We start from the raw sequence: 27350 nt of genomic DNA on the forward strand, positions 1-27350 counted from the left end.
GATCAAGGTGTAGAAAGTTATGAGGGGCATGGACAGTGTGGCTAGGGAGCAGCTGTTCCCCTTAGTTGAAGGGTCAGTCACGAGGGGACATAAGTTCAAGGTGAGGGGCAGGAGGTTTAGGGGAGATGTGAGGAAAATCTTTTTTACCCAGAGGGTGGTGACGGTCTGGAATGCACTGCCTGGGAGGGTGGTGGAGGCGGGTTGCCTCACATCCTTTAAAAAGTACCTGGATGAGCACTTGGCACGTCGTAACATTCAAGGCTATGGGCTAAGTGCTGGTAAATGGGATTAGGTAGGTAGGTCAGGTGTTTCTCACGTGTCGGTGCAGACTCGATGGGCCGAAGGGCCTTTTTCTGCACTGTGTGATTCTGTGAATCAAGGGTTATGGACCAGATAGGAAATTGTATTTAAAACCACATCAGATCAACCACGGTCTTATTGACTAGCTGAGCAGGCTCAATGTGGCGAATGGCCTACTCCTATTTTTGCTTCTATTTCTTATGTTCTTATTCTTTATTTCCACAACTTGTCTTTTCACCAGTTATGAATATAGGGAAGATCTGAAAGGAAAAAATAATGTGGTCGACATAATTTATTTCTTTCTCATTCATAGCCTGTTTGAAATGTGATGTTCAGGAGAGACTTATCAGTCCTGCGCTCCTTCCTGGGAAAACTGAGAAAACTGAGAGCCTCCGAGACTACCAGAATACAAACAAAGCAACAAACCCAGGACCTCTGCAGCACAAACTCCAAGTTATAAAGTAAGTAGCCTTCTTCTCGTTAGTCCGCAGCTAGAGTACAGTATTGGAAGGATGTGGTCGCTCTATAGAGCATACAAAGAAGATTTATGTGAGTATTGCCAGGAATGGAGAATTTTAACTATGAAGAAAGTTTGGATAGGCTGGAGTTGTTTTGTGTTGCACAGAGAAGGCTAGGGGAGGTTTAACTGAAGTATAAAATTATGAGAGGCCTAGGTAGAGTTGGTTGTAAGGACCTGTTTCCATTCACAGAGAGGTCAATAACTAGGGTATATAGATTTAAAGTAATTGGTAAAAGGATTATAGGAGAGTTGAGGAGTGGTGGGGTCTGGAACTCATTGCCTGATATGGTGGAAGATGCAGAAACCCTCATTGCATTAAAAAAATTGGATGTGCATTTGAGATGCCATAATCTTCAGGGCTATGGACCAAGAGCTGGAAGGTGGAATTAATACAAGTTGTTGATTAGGCTGGATAATTCTTTCTCAGCTGGCATGGGCATGATGAATAGCTCCTTCTGTGCATATGTTTCCTTGTCTTTATGCATTTTCTTCTGACCAATGCAGCACAGTTTGTTATCAAGGTTTCCATTTTAGTCTATAGATCTGCCCTTCCACATACCTGTAACCTCTTCAGGTGTTACAACCCCACAAGATCTCTGAGTTCCTCCAATTCTGACCTCTTGTATATCACTGATTTTCATCACTCTACCACTGGAAGCCATGCCTTTGGCTGTCTAGGCCCTAAGTTCTGGAATTCCATCCTCAAACCTCTCCCCCTTCTTTTCCCCACTTTCTTTAAACCAATCCTTAAAACATAGCTCTTTGATTGAGCTTTTGGCCACCTGTCCTAATATCTTTTACTATGGCTCGGTGTCACATTTTGCCTGATAACCTTTCTTTCGCCTACATTTTTCACCTCCGTAATGGACACCGGGCAGTCAAATTTCAAGCTCTAGATGCTTATTTACATCCTTACATTATAGGGCTCTGAAAGCTGACGGTGTTTGTGAATCCATATTATATGGGCTACCACTTATCATCAGACCGACAAACTGCTGGAAGCTGGACTGGGATGAACTGGAGACAAACCACCAAAACTTTCATGCACTCTGTCATACTTTGAAGGTAGGAATGAGAAGCAAAAAGCCATTACCAAATAATAAGAGTAAGGACAGGAAAATAATATTTTATAGCTGCAATGTGAAAAGGTCTGAAATTAATTTCACTGCTGCTTACTTTTCATTAAATCTAATGAAAAACATCAAACATTGAAGTGGCTCATTGATTCATAGATGGAGACACCCATTTATTCATATTGTAGGCTTTCAGATGACAATCTCACTCAATATTTAATATTAATGATCAGCTTATGTCAGGAATTGTAAGTATAGTTGCACCAGATAGAATTGCTGTAGTGAGCTTTTGTTAATATAAATTATACATTCACTATTAAAGATGGGTTATGCAATGATTGTAATGACTATACAAGATCAGGCATGAAATATAGATATTACTCTATTAACTGTCATAAGAAAAAGATGAGTATAATAAATATGCATTAAATACAGCAAACAGAAGGTTGTGGGTTGAAGCACCACACCAGAGACCTGCAATACTGATGGAGGTACCATCTGCCAAATGAGACTTTAAGCTGAGGCCCCAACAATCTTCTCAGGTGCACGTAAAAGATCATATGCCAGTATTTAACTGAAATCTACAGTTTAAATTCTCAAGTTCACAGCCTTAAGCAGGGTTTTAACAAGGTCTCCACTGGATGAGCAGTTAGGCTGAGTTAATTAAAGAAGCAGCTGAAACTGGTTCTTCTGTAACTGGGTTAGCTCACCTTTGTCATAGGAGCATATAAAACCAGCCAACTTAGTGCGACTTATACTTGAATGCGACTTAGAATAAAGTTCTGGGAGTTGGGTGATTAAGGGAGTTGGAGAAGAGAGGGGTTGAAGGGAAGGAGGTACTCTTTTGCTTTTGGCTTTGGCATTTGATAAAGCGAAAGGAGTGGCGACCTTAAAGAGCAAGGGGAACCAGGTCCGAGACCAGACCGGGACCAGGAGCCAGTACAAGAGGAGCGGCAGCCTTGGTGAGTAGGACCTGGCGAGTATTTCTACTGTCCAATCTATAAAGTTTAGATTAAATAGTGTTTAAAGTTTAGATTAAGTAGTGTTTAAAGTATAAGAAGTAAGGTCCCTAGCCTATATTTAATATTCCTTAAACTAGATGGAGTAAAAGTAAAGAGAGTAATTAAAGAGTAAATCATGGCAGGGCAGTTCTGCCATGTGGAATGCTGCTCCCGAGCGATGTGGGAAGTTAGGGAAACTTCCAGAGCCCAGGGCGACCTTGTGTGCAGCAAGTGTCTCCAACTGCAGCTACTCGAAATCCGTGTTTCGGAGCTGGAGCTGGGGCTGAAGTCACTGTGGAACATCTGCAAGGCTGAGATCTTTATGGGTAGCATGTACCATGAGATGGTCACACTGCAGGTAAAGAGTGCACAGGCAGAAATGGAATGGAACCAGACAGAGTAAAAGCACTAGGCAGGTAGAGCAGGAGTCCACTGGGTCCATCTCTCTTTCTAACAGATTTTCCATTTTGGGTACTGCTGGGGGAGATGGTTTCTCAGGGGAATGGAGCAGGCGCCAAGCCTGTGGCACCACAAGTGGCTCAGCTGCACGGGGTTGGGGGGGGGCGGTGGGGGCATAAAAGAGCGGGAGAGCAATAGTGATAGCGATTCTATCATAAGTGGAACAGATAGACATTTCCGCAGCCACAAACATGATACCAGGATGGTATGTTGCCTCCCTGGTGTCAGGGTCAAGGATGTCACCAAGCAGCTGCAGGACATTCTGAAGGGGGACGGTGAACAGCCAGAGGTTGTGGTTCATATCAGTACCAATGACATGGGCAAAAAGAGGGAAGAGGTCCTGAAAGCAGAATATAGGGAGCTAGGAAATAAATTAAAAAGCAGGCCCTCAAAGGTAGCAATCTCAGGATTACTCCTAGTGCCATGTGCTAGCAAGATCAGGAATAGGAGAATAGACCAGATGAATGCGTGGCTGGAGAGATGGTGTAGGAGGGAGGGATTTAGATTCCTGAGGCATTGGGACTGATGGGGACTGATTCTGGGGAAGATGAGACCTGTACAGGCTGGATGGGTTGCACCCCAGCAGGACCAAGACCAATATCCTTACAGGGTATTCGCTAGTAATGGGGGAAGGGCTTAAACTGGAGTGGCAGGGAGATGGAAACCTGACCAGGGAGACACAGGAGAGGGAAACAAAGATAGAAATGAAGGACAATAAAATAGAAAGCAGAAGTGGAAGGCAGAGGAAAAAAAGGGCTAGCAGCAAATAGGGCCATAGTACAAAAATAGATGTGTAAAAATTTTAAAAAGACAAATCTAAATGCACTGTATCTGAATGCATGGATCATTTGCAATAAGGCAGATGAACTAGCAGCCCCAATAGATGTTAACAGGTAAAATATGATTGCAATTAAGGAGAAATGGCTGCAGGGTGACCAATGCTGGGAACTGAAATTCGATGTTTAGGACGGACAGACAAAAAGGAAAATGAGGTAGGGTGGCATTGTTAGTTAAGGATTAAATCAGTGCAATAGTGAGAAAGGATATTGGCTCAGAAAATCTAGATGTAGAATCAGTCTGGGTGGAGCTAAGAAGCCACAAGGGGCAGAAAACATCAGTGGGAGTTGTCTATAGGCCTCCAAATATTAATGGTAAGATAGGGGGTGGCATTAAACAGGAAATTAGAGATGCATGTTACAAGGGTGCTACAGTAATCATGGGTGACTTTAATCTGCATATAGACTGGGCAAATCAAATTAGCAATAAAAATGTAGCAGATGAATTCCTGGAGTGTGCATGAGATAGTGTTTTTAGACCAGTACATCCAGGAACAGGCTATCCTAGATTTGGTATTGTGCAATGAGAAGGGGTTAACTAATAATCTTGTTGTGCGAGGTCCTTTCAGGAAGAGTGACCATAACATGATAGAATTCTTCATCAGGATGGAAAGTGAAGTAGTCCAATCCGAAACTAAGGTTGTAAATCTAAACAAAGGAAACTATGAAGGTATGAGGGGTGAATTGGCTACACTCGATTGGGGAACTTCATTAAAAGGCAAGACAGTGGATGGGCAATGGCAAATATTTAAAGAATGAATGTATGCATTGCAATAGTTATACATTCCTTTCTGGCACAAAAACACAACAGGAAAAGCAGCCCAACCATGGCTAGCCAAAGAAATTAAGGATAGTATTAGACACAAAGAGGAGCCATATAAAGTTGCTAGAAAAAGTAGCAAGTCTGAGGATTGGGAGCAGTTTAGAATTCAGGAGAGGATTGATTAAGTGGGGAAAAATAAAGTATGATAGTAAACTTGCAAGGAACATAAAAACAGACTATAAACTTCTATAAGTATGTAAAAAGAAAAAGATTGGTGAAGCCAAATGTAGATCCCATACATTCCAAAACAGGAGAATTTATAATAGAGAACAAGGAAATGGCAGATCAATTAAACAACTACTTTAGTTCTGTCTTCACGGAGGAAGAAATGCTAGGAACTAAGGGTTTAGTGAGAAGGACGAATTGAAGGAAATTAATATTCCTAAAAAAAAATAGTGCTGAAGAAATTAACAGGACTGAAAATCGATAACTCCCCAGGGCCTGATAATCTACATCCCCGGGTACTAAAGGAGGCGGCCGTGGAAGTAGTGGATGCATTGATTGTCAGCTTCCAAAATTCTATAGATTCTGGATCAGTCCTGGCAAATTGGAAGGTGGCAAATATAACCTCACTATTTAAAAAAGGAGAGAGGGAGAAAACAGAGAATTACAGACCAGTTAGCCTAACATCAGTAGTAGGGAGAATGCAAGAGTTTATTATAAGGGATGTGATAACAGGATACTTAGAAAATACCAATGGGATTAGACAAAGCCAACATGGATTTATGAAAGGGAAATCATGTTTGACAATCCTACTGGAGTATTTTGAGGACGTAATTAGCAGAATAGATAAGGGAGAACCAATTTTTGTGGTGTATTTGGATTTTCAGAAAGCTTTTGATAAAGACCCACATAAGAGATTAGGGGGTCTGGGATTGGGGGTAATATATTGCAGGGATTGAGAATTTGTTAACAGAGAGTTGAAATAAATGGGTCTTTTTCAGAGTGGCAGGCAGTGACTAATGGGGTACTGCAGATATCAGTTTTTGGGCCTCAGCTAGGCACAATATATGTCAATGATTTGGATGAGGGAACCAAATATAATATTCCCAAATCCTAGATACAAAACTAGTTGGGAATGTGAGTGGTGAGGAGAATGTTGAAAGGCATCAAGGCGATTTAGAAACGTTGAGTGAGTGGGCAAGTACATGGCAAATGCAGTATAACGTGGATAAGTGTGAAGTTATCCACTTTGGTAGGAAAAACAGAATGATATAGTATTATTTAAATGGTGATAGATTGGGAAAGGCTTATCTACAAAGGGACCTGGATGTCCTCGTACATCAGTCACTGAAAGCAAGCATGCAGGTGCAACAAGCAATTAGGAATGCAAATGCTATGTTGACCTCATTGCAAGAGGATTTGAGTACAGGAGAGCAAGTTGATGAGTCAGTTCAGAAAGCATATGGGATACTTGGTTTTGTAATTAGGGGCATTGGATGCAAAAACAAGGAAGTCATGCTGAACCCTTACAAATGACTGGTTAGGTCTCGCTGGAGTCTTGTGCACAATTCTGGACACCACACTTTTGGATGAACCTCAAAGCCTTGATAAAGTTACAGAGGTAGTTACCAGAATATCAGGGATTAGGAACTTCAGTTATATGGAGAGATTGGAGAAACTGAGATTATTCTTCTTAGAATAATGAAGGTTAAAAGGTGACCTTATCGAGGTACTCAAAATCCTGAGGTTTTGATAGAACAAATAGTGAGAATCTGTTCCCTATGGCAAGTGGGTCAGTAGCAGAAGTGATAGATTTAAAATAATTGTCAGGAAATATTAGAAGTTTTTTCACTCAGAGGGCTGTTATGATCTGGAACACACTACCTGAAAGGATTCCATCAAATTCCATAGGAGCTTTTAAAAAATAATTGGGCATCAATTTGAGAAGTTATGGGGAAAATGTGTGGAACTAAATTGGACAGTTCTTACAAAGCTGGAACAGGCCTGATGGTCCCCTACTCCGCTGAAAGATTCTGTGAATCAACTTCATTGTGTGTGAAGCATTTTGGAACATCCTGAGGTCTCAAGAGGCTGAAATATAAATACATGTGTCTTTTTCCTCTATTTTAGCTCAGTCAAGGAGACTGCAGGGAGCAAACTGATTTGAAAAGGGGTTTTGTTATGAATGTACTGGGAAGATATAAAACTTCAATTCTGCAGACAATTAATGAGCACGCATGTGTGTAATATCCAGAGTGTAATAAGCAACCTAAGGCATCAAAGGCAAGCACAACAAATGATAGCATCTACCCTTACCACCAAAAAAGCTTACATGTCAACAGGATACACACAGAACATGCTGGAATATGGGACCCATACTTGTCCTATATAATTAAACCTATAAAAGATACAAAACAGTGGAGCTCCTGGAGAAGTTTAATCTTGAAGGGGTCCCTGATATATGATTTAAAATGTTGTAATTGGTATCTATATTCCAAATGTAATGTATATATTCAGTTGGTTTTTTATTGTGTTGATTTGATTTAATAAAGAAGTATTAGCCGGATTTTTCAGCGTAAAACTGTGACAAGGCCCCCCTCATCCTTCGTGACCTTTCTGCAGCCTTTAACACCTTTCACCTGTTTCTATTCTTATCTAGTTAATCACTTGCAAGAGTATCACTTGCAATGACTTTCTTCACACTGCTGCACTTTTACTTTTGGTGTCCTTCAAGGACCCCTTGGCAACATCATTGAAAGCACGGCTTTCATTTGTACACTGACAACACCCAACTTCACTGTTACTAATTAACATTTTCGGTGTCTCTCCCCACCCATAATGGTGCCAGTGCCCACCAGTCCTATGCTAATTAGGTGCCCTTCTCCTGAATCGAAAGCTCTGGGAGGGTTATCGCTAAAGGCCAGCAGTGGGACAATTCTGAACAATTGCAAGACCAAAGTATTTTCAGGCGTGAGGAAGTATGAATCCAAGAATACTTTGCAGCTCTGCGCAGTCGTGAAATTCACTTGGGTTCGTCACTTACACTTTCACCATGGCAAACAAACATTTTTCAATTTCCTGAAGAGCAAATACCCACAATATGGGGCAGAATTGGGCGCATGCCCAACCAGATCGGACATGAAATCACACGAGAAGAAGTCGGGCGAGCGTCCCGACGTCATCCCACTCTTGCACAACATTTAGGGTGCACGCAACAGTTTTCTTCTTGGAAGGTTGATAATCGGCCTGCTTCAACACCTTCTCACCATTCCCAAAGAGGAGAAAAAGTCTGTGAAGATATGAAACAAATCAACAGAGGTGAGAGTACTACCAACTGAGCCATGGCTGTCACAAGCATGGGACACATAGGCAGCGATAGAGCAGCAATGCACAGCAGGAGAGAGGAGCCTTTAAAAACAGTGTGGGGGGAAGAGGCAGAGCAGCAAGGCAGGGCAGGAAAGAGGAGCCTTCATAAACAATATGGGAAGCACTGGTAGTGGCAAAGCACAGCAGAAGAGGAGGAGCCTTTGAACACAGGGAAACACTGGTGAAAGGCAGGGAGATATCACAAAGTGATGCCACAGGACAAGGAGTCACATGGAGTCAGTACTCTGGTAAGCTTTTAATCTTTATTGTAATCTAATTAAATTAATCAACTAAAAGTAAGGATATATAATATCAATTAATTAATGGAAAACTAAAGCCAATTTGATAATTTATCATATTTTACAGTCTTCAATTAATTAATCAATACTAGTGATAGAGTTAAAATTAAAAAGAAAGGAATAGCAACACAAGGTTCTGAACTTTCCAATAAAGTAAAATATGAGGTGTACAGGTAATGGGCTAAGTAAAACATTTAAGTTAACTGCCCTATAAAATAAAGTGATGTCAGCACAAAGCAAGAATCTGATTGGCAAACAGCTGGTGATTCCTAAACAAAAACAGAAAATGCTGGAAAAACTCAGCAGGTCTAACAGCTTTGTGGAGAGAAAAACAGAATGAACATTTTGAGTCCATATGACTCTTCTTCCTCTTTTATCTTAGCTGGTGATTCTTTATTTATTTATTTAAGTCTTAATTTTATCTCTGTTAAGTCAGTTAATACTCTAATATATAGGATTGGATAAAGAGAAAAAGGGAGTCTTATGGCAGATACCGAGGGCTCAAAACAGCAGAAGCCCTAGAGGAGTATAGAACGTGTAGGGGGAAACTTAAAAAGGAAATTAGGAGAGCAAAAAGGGGGCATGAAAAAAACATTGGCGGGTAAAATAAAGGAAAATTCACAGTTATTTTATAGGTACATTAAGAGTAAGAGGATAACTAGGGAAAGAGTAGGACCATTAAGGACCAAAGTGGTAATTTGTGTGTGGAGCGAGAAGACGTTGGTAGGGTTCTAAATGAATACTTTGTTCACAAGTGAGATGGATGATGTGGGTATGGAAATCAGGCAGAAGGACTGTGATATAATTAAAGAAATTAGCATAGAAAGGGAGGAGCTTCTAAGTGGTCTGGCAGGCTTAAAAATAGATAAATCTCCAGGCCCGATTGAAATGTATCCCAGGCTGTTGAGTGAGGCAAGGGAGGAGATAACAGGGGTGCTGGCAATAATTTTTAATCCCTCTCTGGCCACAGGAGAGGTGCCAAAGGACTGGAGGACAGCCAGTGTGGTACCGTTATTCAAGAAGGGAGGAAGGGATAACCAGGGAACCACAGGCCAGTCAGTCTAACCTCAGTGGTGGGAAAACTATTAGAAGCAATTCTGAGGGACAGAATTAATCTACATTTGGAGAGGCAGGGATTAATCAAGGACAGACAGCATGGTTTTGTTAAGGGGAGATCATGTTTGACCAATTTGATTGAATTTTTTGAAGAGGTGTAGATGAGGATAATGCATTTGATGTAATATACTTGGACTTCAGCAAGGCTTTTGATGAGGTCCCACATGGGAAACTGATAGCGAAGGTAAGAGCACATGGGATCCAAGGCAATTTGGCAAATTGGATCCAGAATTGGCTGAGTGGCCAGAAGCAGAGGGTGATGGTGGAGGGGTGTTTTTGTGACTGGATGCCTGTGCCCAGTGGGGTTCCACAAGGATCGATGTTGGGCCCCTTGCTGTTTGTTGTATATATAAATGACTTAGACTTGAATGTGGGAAGGTTGATCAGTAAGTTCGCAGGTGACACGAAAATTGGTGGGGTGGTAAATAGTGAGGAGGATAGCCTTACATTACAGGAGAATATAGACTGGCTGGTCAGATGGACTGATCAGCGGCAAATGGAATTTAATCCGGATAAGTGTGAGGCGATGCACTTGGACAGGACCAACAAAGCATGGGAATACACAATGAATGGTAGGATCCTGGGAAGTACCTGGTGTGCATGTCGACCGGTCCCTTAAGGTAGCAGGACAGGTAAATAAGGTTAAGAAGGCATGTGGGATATTTGCCTTTATTAGCCGAGGCATAGAATATAAGAGTAGGGAGGTTATGCTGGAACTGTATAAAACGCTGGTTAGGCCACAGCTGGAGTATTGCGTGCAGTTCTGGAATCTGCATTATAGGAAGGATGTGATTGCACTAGAGAGAGTGCAGGGGAGATTTACCAGGATGTTGCCTGGGCTGGAGAGGTTTAGTTATGCGGAGAGATTTGATAGAGTGGGGTTATTTTCCCTGGAGCAGAAGAGATTGAGGGGGGACATGACTGAGGTGTATAAAATTATAAGGGGCATAGACAGGGTAGACAGGAAGGAACTTTTCTCCTTGGTTGAGGGATCAATAACCAGGTGGCATAGATTTAAGGTAAGGGGCAGGAGGTTTAGAGGGGATGTGAGGAAGAATTTTTTCACCCAGAGGGTGGTAGAAATCTGGAACTCACTGCCTGAAAGGGTGATAGAGGCAGAAACTCTCATAACATTTAAGAAGTATTTGGACGTGCACTTGTGATGCCATGCATGCAAGGCTATGGGCCTAGTGCTTGAAAATAGGACTAGAATAGTTAGGTACTTGTTTGACCGGCACAGAGTCGATGGGCTGAAGGACCTTTTTCTGTGCTGTAGACCTCTGACTATGAGTTCATGTACGAATAGGCACCCTGTGGTCAGACACACCACATTCTGAAATCAAGTGACAGATGCCACCTCAACCAGATGCTATGGATCTCCTCAACTCCCCCCAGATGCTTATCACACCATGAACCAACCAGCCTCACTGATCTTTGTCCTTCACAAGAGAGTTTACAATCTCCACTCTCCAGGAACTCGCTTAGGAATCTTCTCCCAAACCGACACTTCTTCTCAGACACCTTCTGCAAGGGTTCACCTCCTTCCATGCACTCTCTATCATTGACTCAGCATTAACAGTACACCGCTATGTCACATGCCCATAGCAAAGAGTTACAGAACTTCAGCCATCTCTTTGGACCTTCTTGCCTCTGGCATACTATTCTCCCTTTAAATCTGCTTTCTGCAGCTTTTGTCTCTTTAAATCTGAAGCTTGGAGCCTTTCTCTCTGCCCCTCACTCTTAACTTCACTTAACAGGACCTTTTCCAAGTTTCTGTCCTTCCTTTGACTAGAAGGTCTTCTTGGGACTTTCACCTGTTGCACTCCCCTGGATTTTAGAGTCTTTACTTTATCTTGGAACTTGCTATCTGTTCCCTTCTAGGCTGATTCTGCTTCACAGTTGCCTTCGAACCAACTGAACTCAAACAGCTTCCGAAATCAAACTGCTGTTTCTCTTCTTCTGTGAGTGTCTGTGGGGGGGACCTGTCTCTCTGGACCCCTGTTGCTAGGCAACAGCACTGTACTTCTAGTCTTGTTTGTTGAGTATAGCATACAGCTGTAAAACTCTCATTAGAAATGCAAGCATCTTTTTAAAGTAAAACTAAAACTCAATTTGACCTTTCTTAACACACAGATACAGAAATACAAATCAAATTTAAATATTAAAGCTAGAACTCATTTACAACACCCACAAAATATAAATATAACTTACTTAAACTGTCCCTATTTCCTAACAAATATTAACATGAAATTCTACAGTTAAGTGGAAGGTCAGGTGTTTCTGCCACCACAGACATGAATCCAGGATTGTATGTTGCCTTCTTGGTGCCAATGTCAAGGATTTCACTGAGCAACTGCAGAGCACTCTGAGGAGAAAAAGTGAAATAGCCAGGGGGCATGCTCCATTTGGGTACCAAAGGTAGAAGGAGGGATGAGGACCTGCAGGCAGATTTCAGTGAGTTATAAGAGAAAATTAAGTAGCAGGATCTCGAAGGTTGTGACCCCCAATTGTAATTGCTGCAGGTGCCACATGTGAGTTATTATAAAAATAGGAGGATAGGCCAGTCGAATGTGTGGCTGAAGAGATGATGCAGGAGGGAGGGCTTTAGATTTCTGGAACATTGGGACCACTCCTGGGTGAGATGGGACCTGCGCAGGCCAAATGGATTTCATCTGAACGGAGCTCGGACCAATCTCGTTGTGGGCTATTTGCTAGTGCTATTGGGGAGCATTTAGACTAACTTGATGGGGGATGGAAACCAGGAGGCAACATTAGAGAGGAAAAACAAGGTACACATAGAGCTGGGAGAGACAGAAAGCACTAGAGTAAAGAATAGTTAGATGATGTCAGAGTAAGAGGGAATGCGATAAAATCAAAATTAGGTTTACAGTGCAAGTCTGTGAATGCACAAAGCGTGGTAAATAAGGTTGGTGAGTTTTTTTTATTCATTCACGGGATGTGGGCTTCGCTGGCTGGGCCAGCATTTATTGCTCATCCCTAATTGCCCTTGAGAAGGTGGTGGTGAGCTGCCTTCTTGAACCGTTGCAGTCCATGTGGTGTAGGTACACCCACAGTGCTGTCAGGGAGAGAGTTCACAGAATCACAAAATCACACAGTGCAGAAGAGGCCCTTCAGCCTATTGAGTCTGCACCGACACGTGAGGAACACCTGACCTACCTACCTAATCCCATTTACCAGCACTTGGCCCATAGCCTTGAGTTCCAGGATTTTGACCCAGTGACAGTGATGGTGAATGACTTGGAGGGGAACTTCCAGGTGGTGATGTTCCCATCTTTCTGCTGCCTTTGTCCTTCTAGATGGTAGTGCTCATGGGTTTGGAAGGTGCTGTCTAAGCAGCTTTGGTGAATTCCTGCAGTGCATCTTGTAGATGGTACACACTGCTGCTACTCTGCATCAGTGGTAGAGGGAGTGAATGTGCTAATCAAGCAGGCTGCTTTGTGCTGGATGATGTCAGGCTTCTTGAGTGGTGTGGTAGCTGCATTCTTCCAGGCAAGTGGGGAATATTCCATCACACTTGTGCCTTGTAGATAGTGGACAGGCTTTGGGGAGTCAGGAGGTTAGTTACCCATCGCAGGATTCCTAGTCTTTGACCTGTTCTTGTAGCCACAGTATTTATATGGCTAGTCCAGTTCAGTTTCTGATCAATGGTAACCCCCCAAGATGTTGATAGTGGGAGATTCGATGATGGTAATGCCATTGAACATCAATGTGCCAAAATAGAGAGAGAACTTGAGAACACAAGAAATTGGAGCAGGAGTAGACCAAACAGCCCAACAAACCTGCTCCACTATTCAATACGATAATGCATCATAATCTTCAGCTTCAATTCCACTTTCCCACCTGCTCGCCATACCGCTTAATTCCCTGGGAGGCACAGATAGTCATGTGGGAGTATGATGTTGTGGTGATAACGGACCTGGCTCAAAAAAGGATAGGAATGGGTACTAAATATTCTTGGAAAAAAGATGTTGAGGAAAGATAGGGAAGGAAAGAAAGGAGGAGGGATGACAGTATTGATTAAGGGTAATATTACAGTACTGGAGAGAGAGATGGAATGTCTTAGAGGGGTCAAGAACAGAACGTATTTGATTAGAGATAAGAAAGAAAAGAGGTTTCATTACACTACTGGGTATATTCTTTAGGCTCCAATGAATGAGAAGAAGATAGAGGAACAAACTTGCAAGGCAAATTATGATTCTGTGAGTATTGCTATGTCAGTCGTTTATTGGTTAGCTCTAATGGTTTCTGAATCTTTGGAATTCTCCACCCCGCAGAGTTGTGATGCTCCATTGTTGAATATATTTAAGGCTGGGACAGAAAGATTTTTGGTCTCCCAGGGAATTAAGCGGTATGGCGAGCAGGTGGGAAAGTGGAATTGAAGCTGAAGATTATGATGCATTATCGTATTGAATAGCGGAGCAGGTTTTTTGGGCTGTTTGGCCTACTCTTGCTCCTATTTCTTGTGTTCTCAAGTTCTCTCTATTTTGGCACAACTCCACAGATGTTAGTGAGGATTGTTTACAACAGTCCAGTAATTTCACGGAGCCATTAACTGATCTTATTCCAGATTTATTTAATTGACTGAACTTAAATTCCCCACCTGCTGCAGTGGAATTTGAATTGACGTGCTCCAGATTATTAGTCCAGGCCTCAGGATTCCTAGTTCAGTAACATAATCACTAGACTACTGAAACCTACAAACTCCTGTGTGGCACCTTATGGAATACCTTCTGAAGTTCCGAATGTACTCCATCCACCGATATCCTGCTACTTACACGCTCTAAAAACTCTAATTTGTCAAACATGATTTTCCTTTCATAAAGTCATGTTGACTCTGCCAAATCATTTTGTGATTTTCCAAGTGCCCTGTTACCACACCCTTAATAATGGATTCCAGCAGTTTCCTGCTTCTGATGTTGGGCTAACTGGCCTATCGTTCCCTGTTTTCTCTCTCCTTTTTTTCTTGAAAGCACAGTTACGTTTGCTTCCTCCCAATCCATGGGAATCATTCTAGGGAATTCTGGAAGATCTAAACCAAAGCCTCCACTATCTCTACAGCCACCTCTTTTAAAAATGCTAGGATGGAGGCCATCAGGTTCAGGGGATTTGTCGACTTTTATTCCCATTAATTTTTCTAGAACTTTATCTTTACTAATATTAATTATTTTACATTCTGCAATTGCATTAGACTGTTCCCCACTGGGGTGTTCTTTGTGTCCTCTATTTTGAAGCTGGACTCAAGATATTTGTTTTGTAGTCATGATATTACCTTATTCTCCATTATAGTTTCTTCTCTCTCTGTCTCTAAGTCTCTTTCACAAAAGACTTCCTTTATACATGTAAAAGCTCTTACAATCTGATTTTATATTTCTTAGTAGTTTACTCACATATCCTATTTCCTCCCTCTTCACTAATTTGTTGGTCATCCTTTGATTATTTTTAAAACCCTCCCAATCCTCAGGTTTTTTGGCAACATTGTACATTTCTTCTATTAATCTAATACTGTCCTACTCTAGTTAGCCATGTATGTACCACATTTCCAATGGAGATTTTATTCCTCAAAGTAATGCATATTCATTCGGAATTATGAATTATTTCTTTAAATGATGGCAATTGCTTATCTACCATCATACCTTTAAATCTAATTTCCCAATATACCTCAGCCACCTCCCCCCCTCATACCCCCATAATAGGCTTTGTTTAAATTTAAGACCCTATTTTAGCTCCTAGTCTCAAACTTTATGTGAAATTCTATTATTTTATGATCACAAGCCCTAGCTGATCCTTTGCAGTAGGATTACCAATTAGCCCTATCACGTTACACAATACCAGATCCCCAGTTGGTTCCTGGACAGATTGTTTACAGAACTGTTTCAAATACATTCCATGAACTCATCCTCCAAGCTACTTTTGCCAATTTGGTTTGCCCAGTTGATGTGAAGATTAAGGATCCCTATGATTATTGCATTACCCTTGCTACTTGCACCTTTAATTTCCTGATTGCCCAAAATCATCATTAATGTTTGAGGACCTATCAGATAATAATCCCATGAATGTTTTCTGTTTCTTGTTATCCACTAGATCCACCCATACTTGAGGGCAATTAGCAATGGGCAATAAATGCTGACCTAGGCAGCAATGCCAACGTCCTGTGAAGGAATAAGAAAAATACTGATATTCTAAGCTAAGACCCTTTCCCTTTACTGCCTTAGTTACATGCTTTACTCTCAGGGTTACTCCAGCTCTTTTTCTATTTTGCTTATCTTTTGTAGAGTCACAGAATCAAAGAGTGCAGAAGTGGCCCTTTGGCCCATCGAGTCTGCACCGACACGTGAGAAACACCTGACCTACCTTCCTAATCCCATTTACCAGCACTTGGCCAATAGCCTTGAATGTTATGACGTGCCAAGTGCTCATCCAGGTAAGTTAAGTCCCCTGATTACTTAACCCCCAGCCTTGGTCACCTGGCCACCACATTTCAGTAATGGCCACTAGACTAAACCCCTTAATCTCTATTTGTGCTATTAATTCATCTAGCTTGTTATGAATATTTTGTGCATTCAGATAAACAACCTTAAATCTTAACTTTTTACTATTTTTCCCTGATGGCCTTCTTCCAAAGAGACTTGGGGATCCATGTACATAGATCATAAAAATGTCATGTTTATGAACCCTTAAGTCTCTTTCGAACTGTTTATGCATGGTAATATCCTATAAAACCTCAATATAAGAACAATAGGGCAAAATGGCAACATGTTTTATAAATAAAACAGATTATAGCAGTGAGACCAATTGACTGAACAAAATACGATGCAGTGCGTGCCAAGCTCAGATTCCATAGCAATTGCTTTCCTTTGTGGCTTTCTTGATGTCAGCAAATTTATATTTTGCATCTCATTGGTGGTACTCCTGGTCCCAGACACAACATTGACACACTTTGCCTCCCACATATGAAGCTATGCTGCTTTTGAGCCACTACTTCATCTACAAGCACAGATGCATCACAGTTCTTCTATACATATCTGTCCTATTCCCCTGCTTTGGCCAACTGTTTTAGCCACCACAGCTGCTGCCATCACAATTATTAGACTTTTATGGCACTCGCTCTGTTATTATTTATTCTTTTTTTCTTTGCTAGCCTGAGTGGCACAGGTATTAAATTATCACCCAGCAGAGATATAGAGCTGCATCTAGTTTGTGCAAACGCCCACAGATTAGTGAAAAACCAAAATATTGCAGCTGCTGGGAATCTGAAAGAGACAGAAACTGCTGAAAGCGCTCAGCATCTCAGCCAGCATCTGTGGAGAGAGAAAACAGAATGAATATTTCAGGTGAATGACCTTGAACAGTTTTTAAGCAAGTGCAGAGCCAGGGAAACTAAGAAATTTTTACGCAGTTCCATGTGCAACTCCATGCTCACCCTTGCAGAGTGCAGAAGGTCATTGAATCTTTTAAGGTACTAGATCCAAGTGTGCAGCACAACATCCTGCCTGCTCACATGGGCAGCCACCTCCACCCATGCTGCCTTCATGTGATGAGGTGGCTTCCTCTTACCATCCTGTGGGATTAATATCTCCCACTGGCTGGAACTATTATCAGCCCCCTGCTGTCCAAGAAAATGGGAGATGTGGTTATGATCTGCAACTGTTGAACTCAGTGTTGAAGCTGGAAGGCTATAATCTGCCTAATCTGAAAATGAGGTGCTGTCCCCTGAGCTTCATTGGAACAGGGGAGGAGGCCGAGGGCGTGAGAGGCCAGAGTGGAAGTGGGATGGCCACTTTAATTCCCCACCCAACTTCCACTCTGACTTCGCACAAATTCAAGGCTCACCCTAATAACTCCAGAAGTGGAGAAATTAACTTTTCGAAAGGAAACGAGATGAGTACTTGAGAGAATGAGGAATCGAAAGGTATGCTAAAAGGCTGAACTGTGTAGATGGAACGGGAAGAAACTTGCATGAAGTATAAGCGCCACCACATTGAGCTGAATGGCCTATTTGCTATCTATATCACATGTAATCTATGAAGCAAATTGAAATACAACAATAACCTCTTCTGCCGCTAGGACTTTATATCACTTCCACAGTTTACTGAGGACCTCATGTGGCAGGATCAATTTACTGCAGCATGGTGGAAAAGGAGAAACTACTGCTGCAATAGTTATAGTGAAACATCTTCTCCTTAAAGATCACCTGTTGTTCCATTTGTTAGTTTTTCCTGTCAGCCTTTGGTTCATTTTTATCCTGGTTCTTTAATCTGTTTACCAATTTTACCCTCTTATCCAATGAAGTATATCTTTCTTCCAATTTAGAAGTTCTAATTTAGATTTTTCCTTGCTATTCTCCATAGCCTGAATTTTACCCTTGGCATGTGCAGGCAATCAGCAGGCCTGGAAGCTGATGCAAGATCCACCACTGCCCGCGATCACATGCTGACTCCACTTACACGTTGGCTGGCCAGTTAATGGCTGGCTAGCATGAAATGTGCGCTGACGGTGGCTCAGCATTGCTGGTGGGAGTGTGGCTCCATAAGGGGGATTTAAAAGTGAACAGTGAGCTCCCTGAAGGCTCCCAAGAGGTGTTCAGGAGCCTCAGGGAGCTGTCTGACATTGTCTGGAAGGAGTAATAAATTTCATGATGTATGCGGCCTCAGGACCCGCAGTCCACACCAGATGGGAGGGCAATGCCAGTGGGCACTCTACCCACTGCTTCTCAGACGATTGCCTGCATGCTCTGCTAGAGACAGTGAGCGCCCAGTGGGAGATATTAATCCCAGGGGATGGTAAGAGGAAGCCACCATATCACATGAAGAAGACATGGGTGGAGGTGGCTGCCCATGTGAGCAGGCAGGATGTTGTGCTGCACACTTGGATCTAGTACCTTAAAAGATTCAATGACCTTCTGCACTCTGCAAGGGTGAGCATGGAGTTGGCATGGAACTGTGTATAAATGTCTTAGTGGGTGAGAGATGCAGAGTGCCAAATGGCACATATTCCTGTGCCGTCAAATCTTGGGAAATATGCCTGCTTAGCTTGGATGTGTGCAAGGGTGGGCTGTATCAACCTGGGGATGGTGGCAAAGCTGGTATGGTGTGACAGGTAGAGGGTGGACTAATGAAAGCACTTTTGTCCATACACGAGAAGGAAATCATAATGCACAGGAACGTGCATGAACAGATGGTAGGCTGCCCAACCTCATGATCCTATCGAAGTTTGAGCCAGAGGCCTTTCATTTGGCACGCAAGCCCGGGGCAAGGTCCACTGTTGGCGGAGAAGCAGGGGTCTCGGAGTAAGGTAAGGGTCCAGTGGACAGGGAAGAGACTGGGGGAGTGTATAAGAGATGTAGGGAATGAAATGTTCAAACCAAGAGTCCTCCTTGCTAGTCTATTCACAATGCCTCACTGAAGCAGTTGTCCATTGTGACAAGCAGCTGTAGTGCATGCACTATGCCTTTGTAATGATGTTTGCAACTGACATTTTCTCTTCCTCCCACAGATGCGCCATCCTCACGGTGCGCCACAGACCCTGAGGACCCTCCCTTGACCCCTGAGGAGGAGCCGCAGACCGATGAACCAGCGTTACATACTCTCTCCTTAGCATGGCCACAGGCACGAACCTGGCAATAGCATGTTGGATCAGATGGGAGTATCCAGTGGTGAGAACACATCACACTCTCATGAGGAGCTGGCAGAGGCAGAGAGACCACAGGGCACCGGCAGTTGCAGGATCACTGAAGTGCTGAGTCCGAGGCAGATGATGAGTCTCTGGAATCATCCATCAGGCGGCAGATGCTGGATGTCCAGCGGGAAGATCTGGCAGACATCCCTGAGGGTTTGTGTACCATGGTCTCTGTCCTGGAGGAGTCCATGCGGAGCATGAGCACTGTGTTCACTCGCAGCTCCAAATGCACAGCCTCTGGCATAGAGCCTGGCGACTCTCATGAAGAGGCAGCTCCAGGAACAGAATCAGGGGTTTCTGGGGTTGCGTTTGGACCTGCAAGCCCACACACTGGCAGTGATCTCAGCAGGTCAATGCCAGTGTGAGAGATGGATAAGGCACCTAGTAACTCTGCTAGGTGCCTGTCCATCGATGGTGAGCAGGGAGATTCAAACTAAGCTCACATTGGTGGATGAGCTGCAGCTTGCATCTGCAGTCACCTCGCAGGGCGTTCTAGATGATGGCAGCAGCTCCTCCACCCCGCTGCCAGTGACCGTCGCATCTGTGGAGAATGCAACGATTGAGGAGTGCCATGGCACTGGATGCTCCCGCCCATACGGTGATTGCACGGGCTCTGCCAACCAGAGGACAGCTGCCAAGGTCATCAAGGACGATAGGATTTCAGAGTCAACAGGTGGTCTCCAATGCTCCTACCAGTGAGGTGGGGTTGTGGGGGAGGAGCCAAGATGCAGCACTTGCAAACGGAAGTTTAAGTCACTTTGAGCACAAAAGGGATTGTTATGGGTGAAGTAACTTCCATTGAGATTGTTCTGTTTAATTTGTATGTTTGAGACCAACATATAAGCGCCTCATTGTGTGTAATGGCCTGAATGTGCTTCATGTCTTTCCGAGGTGATGGGCCTGGGAGTTGCATTTGATACAGGGGAAGGGCTGCAAACTTTATTTCAAGGATTGTAACTTGATTTAAGGGTGACAGGATGGCCTTATCAGGAACAATCAGTGAGGTGGCATCACCCTTGCCCTCACTCTCAAGCCGTGCCTAGCCGAAAGGCCTCCCTGGTTTCCCTGTCTTCCAATAAGGTCCCTCACTTCTGCATGCACTTCCTCACCTTGGGGCTCCTCTGCCTCCTCCTTAGACCCAGCACTTGAGTCGCCCTCTGCAACCTCTAAAGCAGCATCGCTGTCTTCATTCTCCAGTGGGTCCCCCCTTGACAGAGCCAGATCGTGCAATGCACAGCAGACAACGATAATAAGTGAAACGCGCTCTGGAGGATATTCAAGTGCTCCCCCTGATCGGTCCCGGCAGTGGAATCTCATTATGAGTAGCCCAACGGTCCTCTCAATTACTGCCCTTGTGGAGGCATGACTTCGATTAGCTCTCCTCCACTTCTGCCCTTTGATGTCTGAGTGGCATCATGAGCCACCTTTTCAGGGGATATTCTTTATCCCACAGGAGGTAACCAAGCAACCAAGCTGGAGCGACAAAGAGCCTGGGCACCTGGGAGTGTCAGAGTGTGTAGGCATCTTGACAGCTTCCAGAATACTTGGTGCATACCTGCAATATCTGAGTCTTGTGGTCACAAACAAACTGGATGTTCAGGGAGTGGAACGCTTTTCTATTGACGAAGGCACCCAGCTCAACCGCTGACACCTTTATGGCCACTCGCGTGCAATCTATGGCTCCTTGGATGCGGGGGAAACCAGCAATTGCAGCAAAGCCTCTGGCACGCTCAGTCTGGCTAGTTTCATTGATCTGGAAGTGAATGAAGTCACTGACCCGTCTGAACGGAGCTTCACTGACCAGCTTGAAGCAGCTGTGGGCAGCAGATTGGGAAACACCACATAGATCTCCCACTGAGCCCTGGAAAGAACCTGAGGCAAAAAAAATTCAGGGCCATTGTAACTTTAAGAGCCATTGGCATAGGGTGGCCACCTACACAGTTTAAGGCTGGGCCAATTATCTTGCAATTGGAGGTCACAGTGTTCCTGGAGAGGCAGAGCCTCCTTCAGCACTAAACATGTCCAGGTAGCAAAAGCGCTGCCTATAGACTCTGCCTGCTGGATAATGGCACCTTCTGCAGACCCTTCTGCCTTGCGCTTCCTGCTGGCTCAGCACCCCTTCTAGCTATGCCTCTGTTTCCACAGGTCGAAGTCTGGGACACTGCCTGCGGGCACCCGACCTGCTCTCCTTTCTGGCCCTCTCTTCCTCTGAGGAGATCCCTCCAGTATAGTAGACAATCCCCATTTTCTTAAAGATGATTGCACACAGGATAGTGCACTGAAGGGGCACCACAGCAGAAAGCCTCTGTAAATGCTGAAATCAAAGAGTTCTCCAGAACACAGGAAAAATGCCAGAAACTGTCTGTAAACCAATTCCAACCAACTCACAGCAAAACTTATTTACCTTGCCATGGATTGAAGTTTCATGAAAAACATGAAAGCTGCCTCGCACGGGCCACATAAAATCGCTGCGAATTGCCTTTTCAATTTGCCTAATTGCCCCTTTAATTGTCAGCGAGATGCCCTCCCCACGTCATCACATGCTATTTTACATGAGATTGGGACTGTCATGCACCCACTGCAACACCGTAAAACTGAGGCTCATGAGTAATCTAAACCTTTCGATACAATGATCACTCTTACCCACATCTTCCCCCACAGACACTTGGTCCACTTGGGCTACCTCATTCCTCAGCATCGAATCCAGCCATGCCTCCTTCCTACTTGGACCAAGAGCACATCGGTCAAGGAAGTTCTGCTGAACATGTTTCAGAATCTCCCCCTCCTTTCCCTTTACTTCAATATTATTCCAATCAATATTTAGTTAAAGTCCCCTAATATCACCAGAATATGGCTGGAATTTTACACAGAACCGGTAGCCCCATGCCCAGCTGAAAAGTCAGGGGTGTGGTCCTCCATTTGGCCAAGTTGCCCCACAGCAATTTAACAGCTGTTAACAGGACATGAATTCTTCCCCCATCTAGGAGGAAGTCCCAGCTCTGAGAGATGCCAGCTAATCAATTGGCCAGCAGTTCTTTTGCCACTGGGAGTGGTATGGTGGCCCCTACTGGGACAGCAGCCAGTCCCCAACAAAGATGGGCAAAAACAGAAATGCCGGAAATGCAGAGGAGGTCTGGCAGCATCTGTGGAGAGAGAAAAAGTGGAGTTAACATATTGAGTCAAATAAGGCTCTTCTTCAGAACTGAAGTAGGGTAGAAACGTGAGAGGTTATATGCCCTCGAAAGGGGGGAGTGAGAGGAAGAATAAAAGGGAAGGTCTGGGATAGGATAGGGGGCGGGAGTGATTAAATAACAACTGTTATGGAACAAAAGCCAATGAGAGTGGTAATGGTTGTATTGAGGAGACAAAACATCCTGCAGAGTGAATATAAATGCCAGAATAATGAATAGTTCTATCCAAAAGCAAAACATGAAAAACAAGATTCAAGCTGGCACATGGCAAAAAAAAACAATCAAAATGAGAGTCATGAATGAAATTAAGTTCAACAAATAAAATTGTTCAACTTAATATGAAATAATGCTGGAAATCTGAAATAAAGACCCAAAAAATGCTAGAAAAATTCAGCAGGCCTGGCAGCATCTGTGGAGAGAGAAACAGCATTTTGAGTATGAATGTGATGTATTTTATGCTGTATAAGAGTGGGTGGAGCAAGTGGAAGAAAATAGAAGGTCAGGGATAGTGGGAGCTAAGGAGAAATTTGACAAAGGTGTCATGGACATAGGACAAAGGGAATGTTAATGGTAGTGTTAAAGACGAAAGAAGGTGCTAATAGTGGCATAAAGGTGAGATAGCAGAATGTATTCATAGCAGAACAAAGGTCAGTGCCTTGTGAAAGCACAATATAAAAACAGATGTCCTTATCATTTTAGTTTTTTTTAGTTTTTCTCCTTTTTACCCAACCCCGCACCCCCCCCCCCCCCCCCCCCCCCCCCCCCACCCCCACACACACACACACACACACACACACACACACACAAACACACTCCGGCCAAATTCCCACAGGGCCATCTCTTACACTCTCCCTTTGGAGAGGCATGGTTTGATCAGGGATAGTCAGCATGGCTTTGTCAGAGGGAGGTCATGTCTAACAAATTTGATTGAATTGTTTGAGGAGGTGACCAGGTGTGTAGATGAGGGTAGTGCAGTTGATGTAGTTTATATGGATTTCAGCAAAGCTTTTGACAAGGTCCCACATGGGAGACTTATAAAGAAGGCAAATGCACAAGGGATACAGGCTAATTTGATAAGGTGGATTCAAAATTCGCTTAGTTGTAGGAGACAGAGGGTGATGACAAAAGGATGCTTTAGTGACTGGAAGCCAGTGTCCAGTGGCGTACCACAGGGATCTGTGCTTGGTCCCCTATTATTTGTCATTTATAGAAACAACATAGATGACTATGTGGGGGGTAGGATTACTAAGTTTGCGGATGACATAAAGATTGTCCGGGTGGTTAATAGTGAGGTTGAGTGTCTTGGGCTATAGGAAAAAAAGATGGGATGGTCAAATGGGCAGATAAGTGGCAGATAGAATTTAACCCTGAAATGTGAGAGGTGATAGACTTTGGAAGGAGTAATTTTGACAAGGAAGTGTTCAATGAATGGCATGACACTAGGAAGTTCTGAGGAACAAAGGGACCTTGGTGTGTATGTCCATAGATCTCTGAAGGCACAGGGGCATGTTAGTGGGGTGGTGAAAAAGGCATATGGGACACTTGCCTTCATCAATCGAGGCATAGATTACAAAAGTAGGGAGGCCATGTTGGAGATGTATGGAACCTTGGTGAGTCCACAGCTGGAGTACTGTGTGCAATTCTGGTCACCACATTATAGGAAGGGTGTGATTGCACTGGAGGGGGTGCAGAGGAGATTCACCAGGATGTTGCCTGGGATGAAACATTTAAGTTATGAAGAGAGGCTGGATAGACTTGGGTTGTTTTCGTTGAAGCAGAGAAGACTGAGGGGCGACCTGATTGAGGTATACAAGATTATGAGGGGCATGGACAGGGTAGATAGGGAGCAGCTGTTCCCCTTATTTGAAGGGTCAGTCACGAGGGGACATAATTTCAAAGTGAGGGGCAGGAGGTTTAGGGGGGATGTGAGGAAAAACTTTTTTACCCAGAGGGTGGTGACGGTCTAGAATGCACTGCCTGGGAGGGTAATGGAGGTGGGTTGCCTCACATCCTTTAAAAAATACCTGGATGAGCACTTGGCACATCATAACATTCAAGGCTATGGGCCAAGTGCTGGTAAATGGAATTAGGTAGGTAGGTCACATGTCGATGCACTCTCGATGGGCTGAAGGGCCTCTTCTGCACTGTGATATTCTGTGATTCTCTCTCTCACTCTCTCTCTCTCTCACTGTCTTCTACTGACTCCCTATTGCTGCTTTTGCTTGTTGTTCTCTGGCACAATTTTCCCTCAGGCTCACTGTCTCTGTCTCCTGCTGACACCCCCCTCACTGCCACTTTTACTTGTGGTGTTGGATAATTAAGCAACTCACTGGAGGAGGAGGGTCCACAAATCTCTCCATCCTCAATGATGGGGGAGCCCAGCACATCAATTCAAAAGATACGGCTGAAGCATTTGCTACAATCATCAGCCAGAAGTGCTGAATGGATGATTCATCTCGGCCTCCTCCCCAGCATCACAGATGCCAGTTTTCAGCCAATTCAATTCACTCCACGTGATATCAAGAAACACCTGAAGGCACTAGATACTGCAAAGGCTTTGGGACCTGACAATATTCCAACAACAACACTGAAGACTTGTGCTCCAGAATTTGCCACATCCCTACCAAGCTGTTCCAGTACAGCTAACACCTGGCTATGTGGAAAATTGCCCAGGTATGTCCTGTACAGAAAAAGCAGGGTAAATTCAACCCAGCCAATTACCGCCCCATCAGTCTGCTCTCAATCATCAGTAAAGTAATGGAAAGGGTCATCAACAGTGCTATCAAGCAGCACTTGCTTAGCAACAACCTGCTCACTGATGCCCAGTTTGGGTTCCGCCAGGACCACTCAGCTCCTGACCTCATTACAGCCTTGGTTCAAACATGGAAAAAAGAGCTGAACTCCTGCGATGAGATGAGAGTGACTGCCCATGATATCAAGGCAGCATTTGAACCAAGTGTGGCATCAAGGACCCCTAAAAGTGGAGTCAATGGGAATCGGGGTAAAACTCTCCACTGGTTGGAGTCATATCTAGCACAAAGTAAGATGGTTGTGGTTGTTGGAGGTCAATCATCTCAGCTCCAGGACATCACTGCAGGAGTTCCTCAGGGTAGAGTCCTCAGCCCAACCGTCTTCAGCTGGTTCATCAATGACCTTCCTTCCATCATAAGGTCAGAAGTGGGGATGTTTGCTAATGATTGCACAATGTTCAACACCATTCGCAACTCCTCAGATACTGAAGCAGTCCATGTCCAAATGCAGCAAGACTTGGACAATATCCAGGCTTGGGCTGACAAGTGGCAAGTAACATTCACGCCACACAAGTGTCAGGAAATGACTATCTCCAACAAAAGAGAATCTAGCCATCGCCCTTGACATACAATGGCATTACCATCACTGAATCCCCCACCATCAACATCCTGGAGGTTACCATTGACCAAAAACTGAACTGGACTAGCCATATAAATACAGTGGCTACACGAGCAGGTCAGAGGCTAGGAATCCTGCAGTGAGTAACTCACCTCCTGACTCCCCAAAGCCCGTCCACCATCTACAAGGCACAAGTCAGGAGTGTGCTGGAATACTCTCCACTTGTCTGGATGAGTGCAGCTTCCACAACTCTCAAGAAGCTTGACACCATCCAGAACAAAGCAGCCCGCTTGATTGGCACCCCATCCACAAACATTCACTTCCTCCACCATCAATGCCCAGTAGCAGCAGTGTGCACCATCTACAAGATGCACTGCAGAAATTCACCAAGGCTCTTTAGACAGCACCTTCCAAACCTACGATCACTACCATCTAGAAGGACAAGGGCTGCAGATAGACCACCACCGGGAAGTTCCCCTCCAAGTCAGTCACCATCCTGACTTGGAAATATATCACCATTCCTTCATTTTGCTGGGTCAAAATCCTGGAACTCTGCCTCTAACAGCACTGTAGGTGTACCTACACCACATGGACTGCAGCAGTTCAAGAAGGCAGCTCACCACCACCTTCTCAAGGGCAACTAGGGATGGGCAATAAATGCTGACCCAGCCAGCGAAGCCCACATCCCATGAATGAATAAAAAAAAACTTGTGTGTTGCTGGCACTGTTTTCCATCTGACTCTCTATCTCTCATGCTCTCTGTCTGTTTCCTACTGACTCTCTGTTGCCAATTTTAACTGTTGCTCTCCTGTACTGTTTTGTCTTTCTGTATCTCTCTCATACTGACTCCCTTTTACCTTTTGTTCTCTGGCACTAGTTTCCCTCCAGTTCACTATTTTTGTTTCCCACTGACTCTAGCCCCCACTGGCACCTTTACTTGTGGATCACTGTCTCTGACTCTCGGGTCTGCTTTCTCTGACCAACCTAATCAATCCTTTCTTGCACTGTTATTTTGTCTACCCACCCCACCCAACTTCTTTCTAAACTGAACCTGACAAGTCTGTGCCAGAATTGTAAACCTTGGTGAAAGAGAATAACTGGGAAATTTCACACTGAATGCTGGTAGAAATTTGACCAGTAAATATACATATGTGAAATACATTTACCTGTATCGCACCTAAGATGTTTTCTACTAAAATTAATGCATGTGGTTGAAACAGTGTTAACAGGGGCTCACCTGTAGTCAACAATTTCAACATTGGCTTCATGGGTTATAATATTGTTAGCTTAGTTTGAAATCTGCAGATTTTCATCCGCGCCTCAGAAAGTTGTAGGTTCATGCTACAATCCAGGAATTT

At 43.9% G+C, this 27350-nt stretch overlaps 1 protein-coding gene across 1 annotated transcript in view; it reads left to right on the top strand.

Annotated features, from left to right (window-relative positions):
* LOC121275919 (meiosis 1 associated protein) overlaps positions 1-27350 on the top strand; it is a 103917-nt gene that overhangs the window by 40479 nt on the left and 36088 nt on the right. The window contains exons 7-8 of the mRNA XM_041183756.1: positions 614-761; positions 1744-1885. Of these exons, the coding sequence (XP_041039690.1) occupies positions 614-761; positions 1744-1885 (290 nt within the window). The remainder of the gene's footprint in view (positions 1-613; positions 762-1743; positions 1886-27350) is intronic.

This window comes from Carcharodon carcharias, chromosome 1, assembly GCF_017639515.1.
Source record: "Carcharodon carcharias isolate sCarCar2 chromosome 1, sCarCar2.pri, whole genome shotgun sequence".
Classification (NCBI taxonomy): domain Eukaryota; kingdom Metazoa; phylum Chordata; class Chondrichthyes; order Lamniformes; family Lamnidae; genus Carcharodon; species Carcharodon carcharias.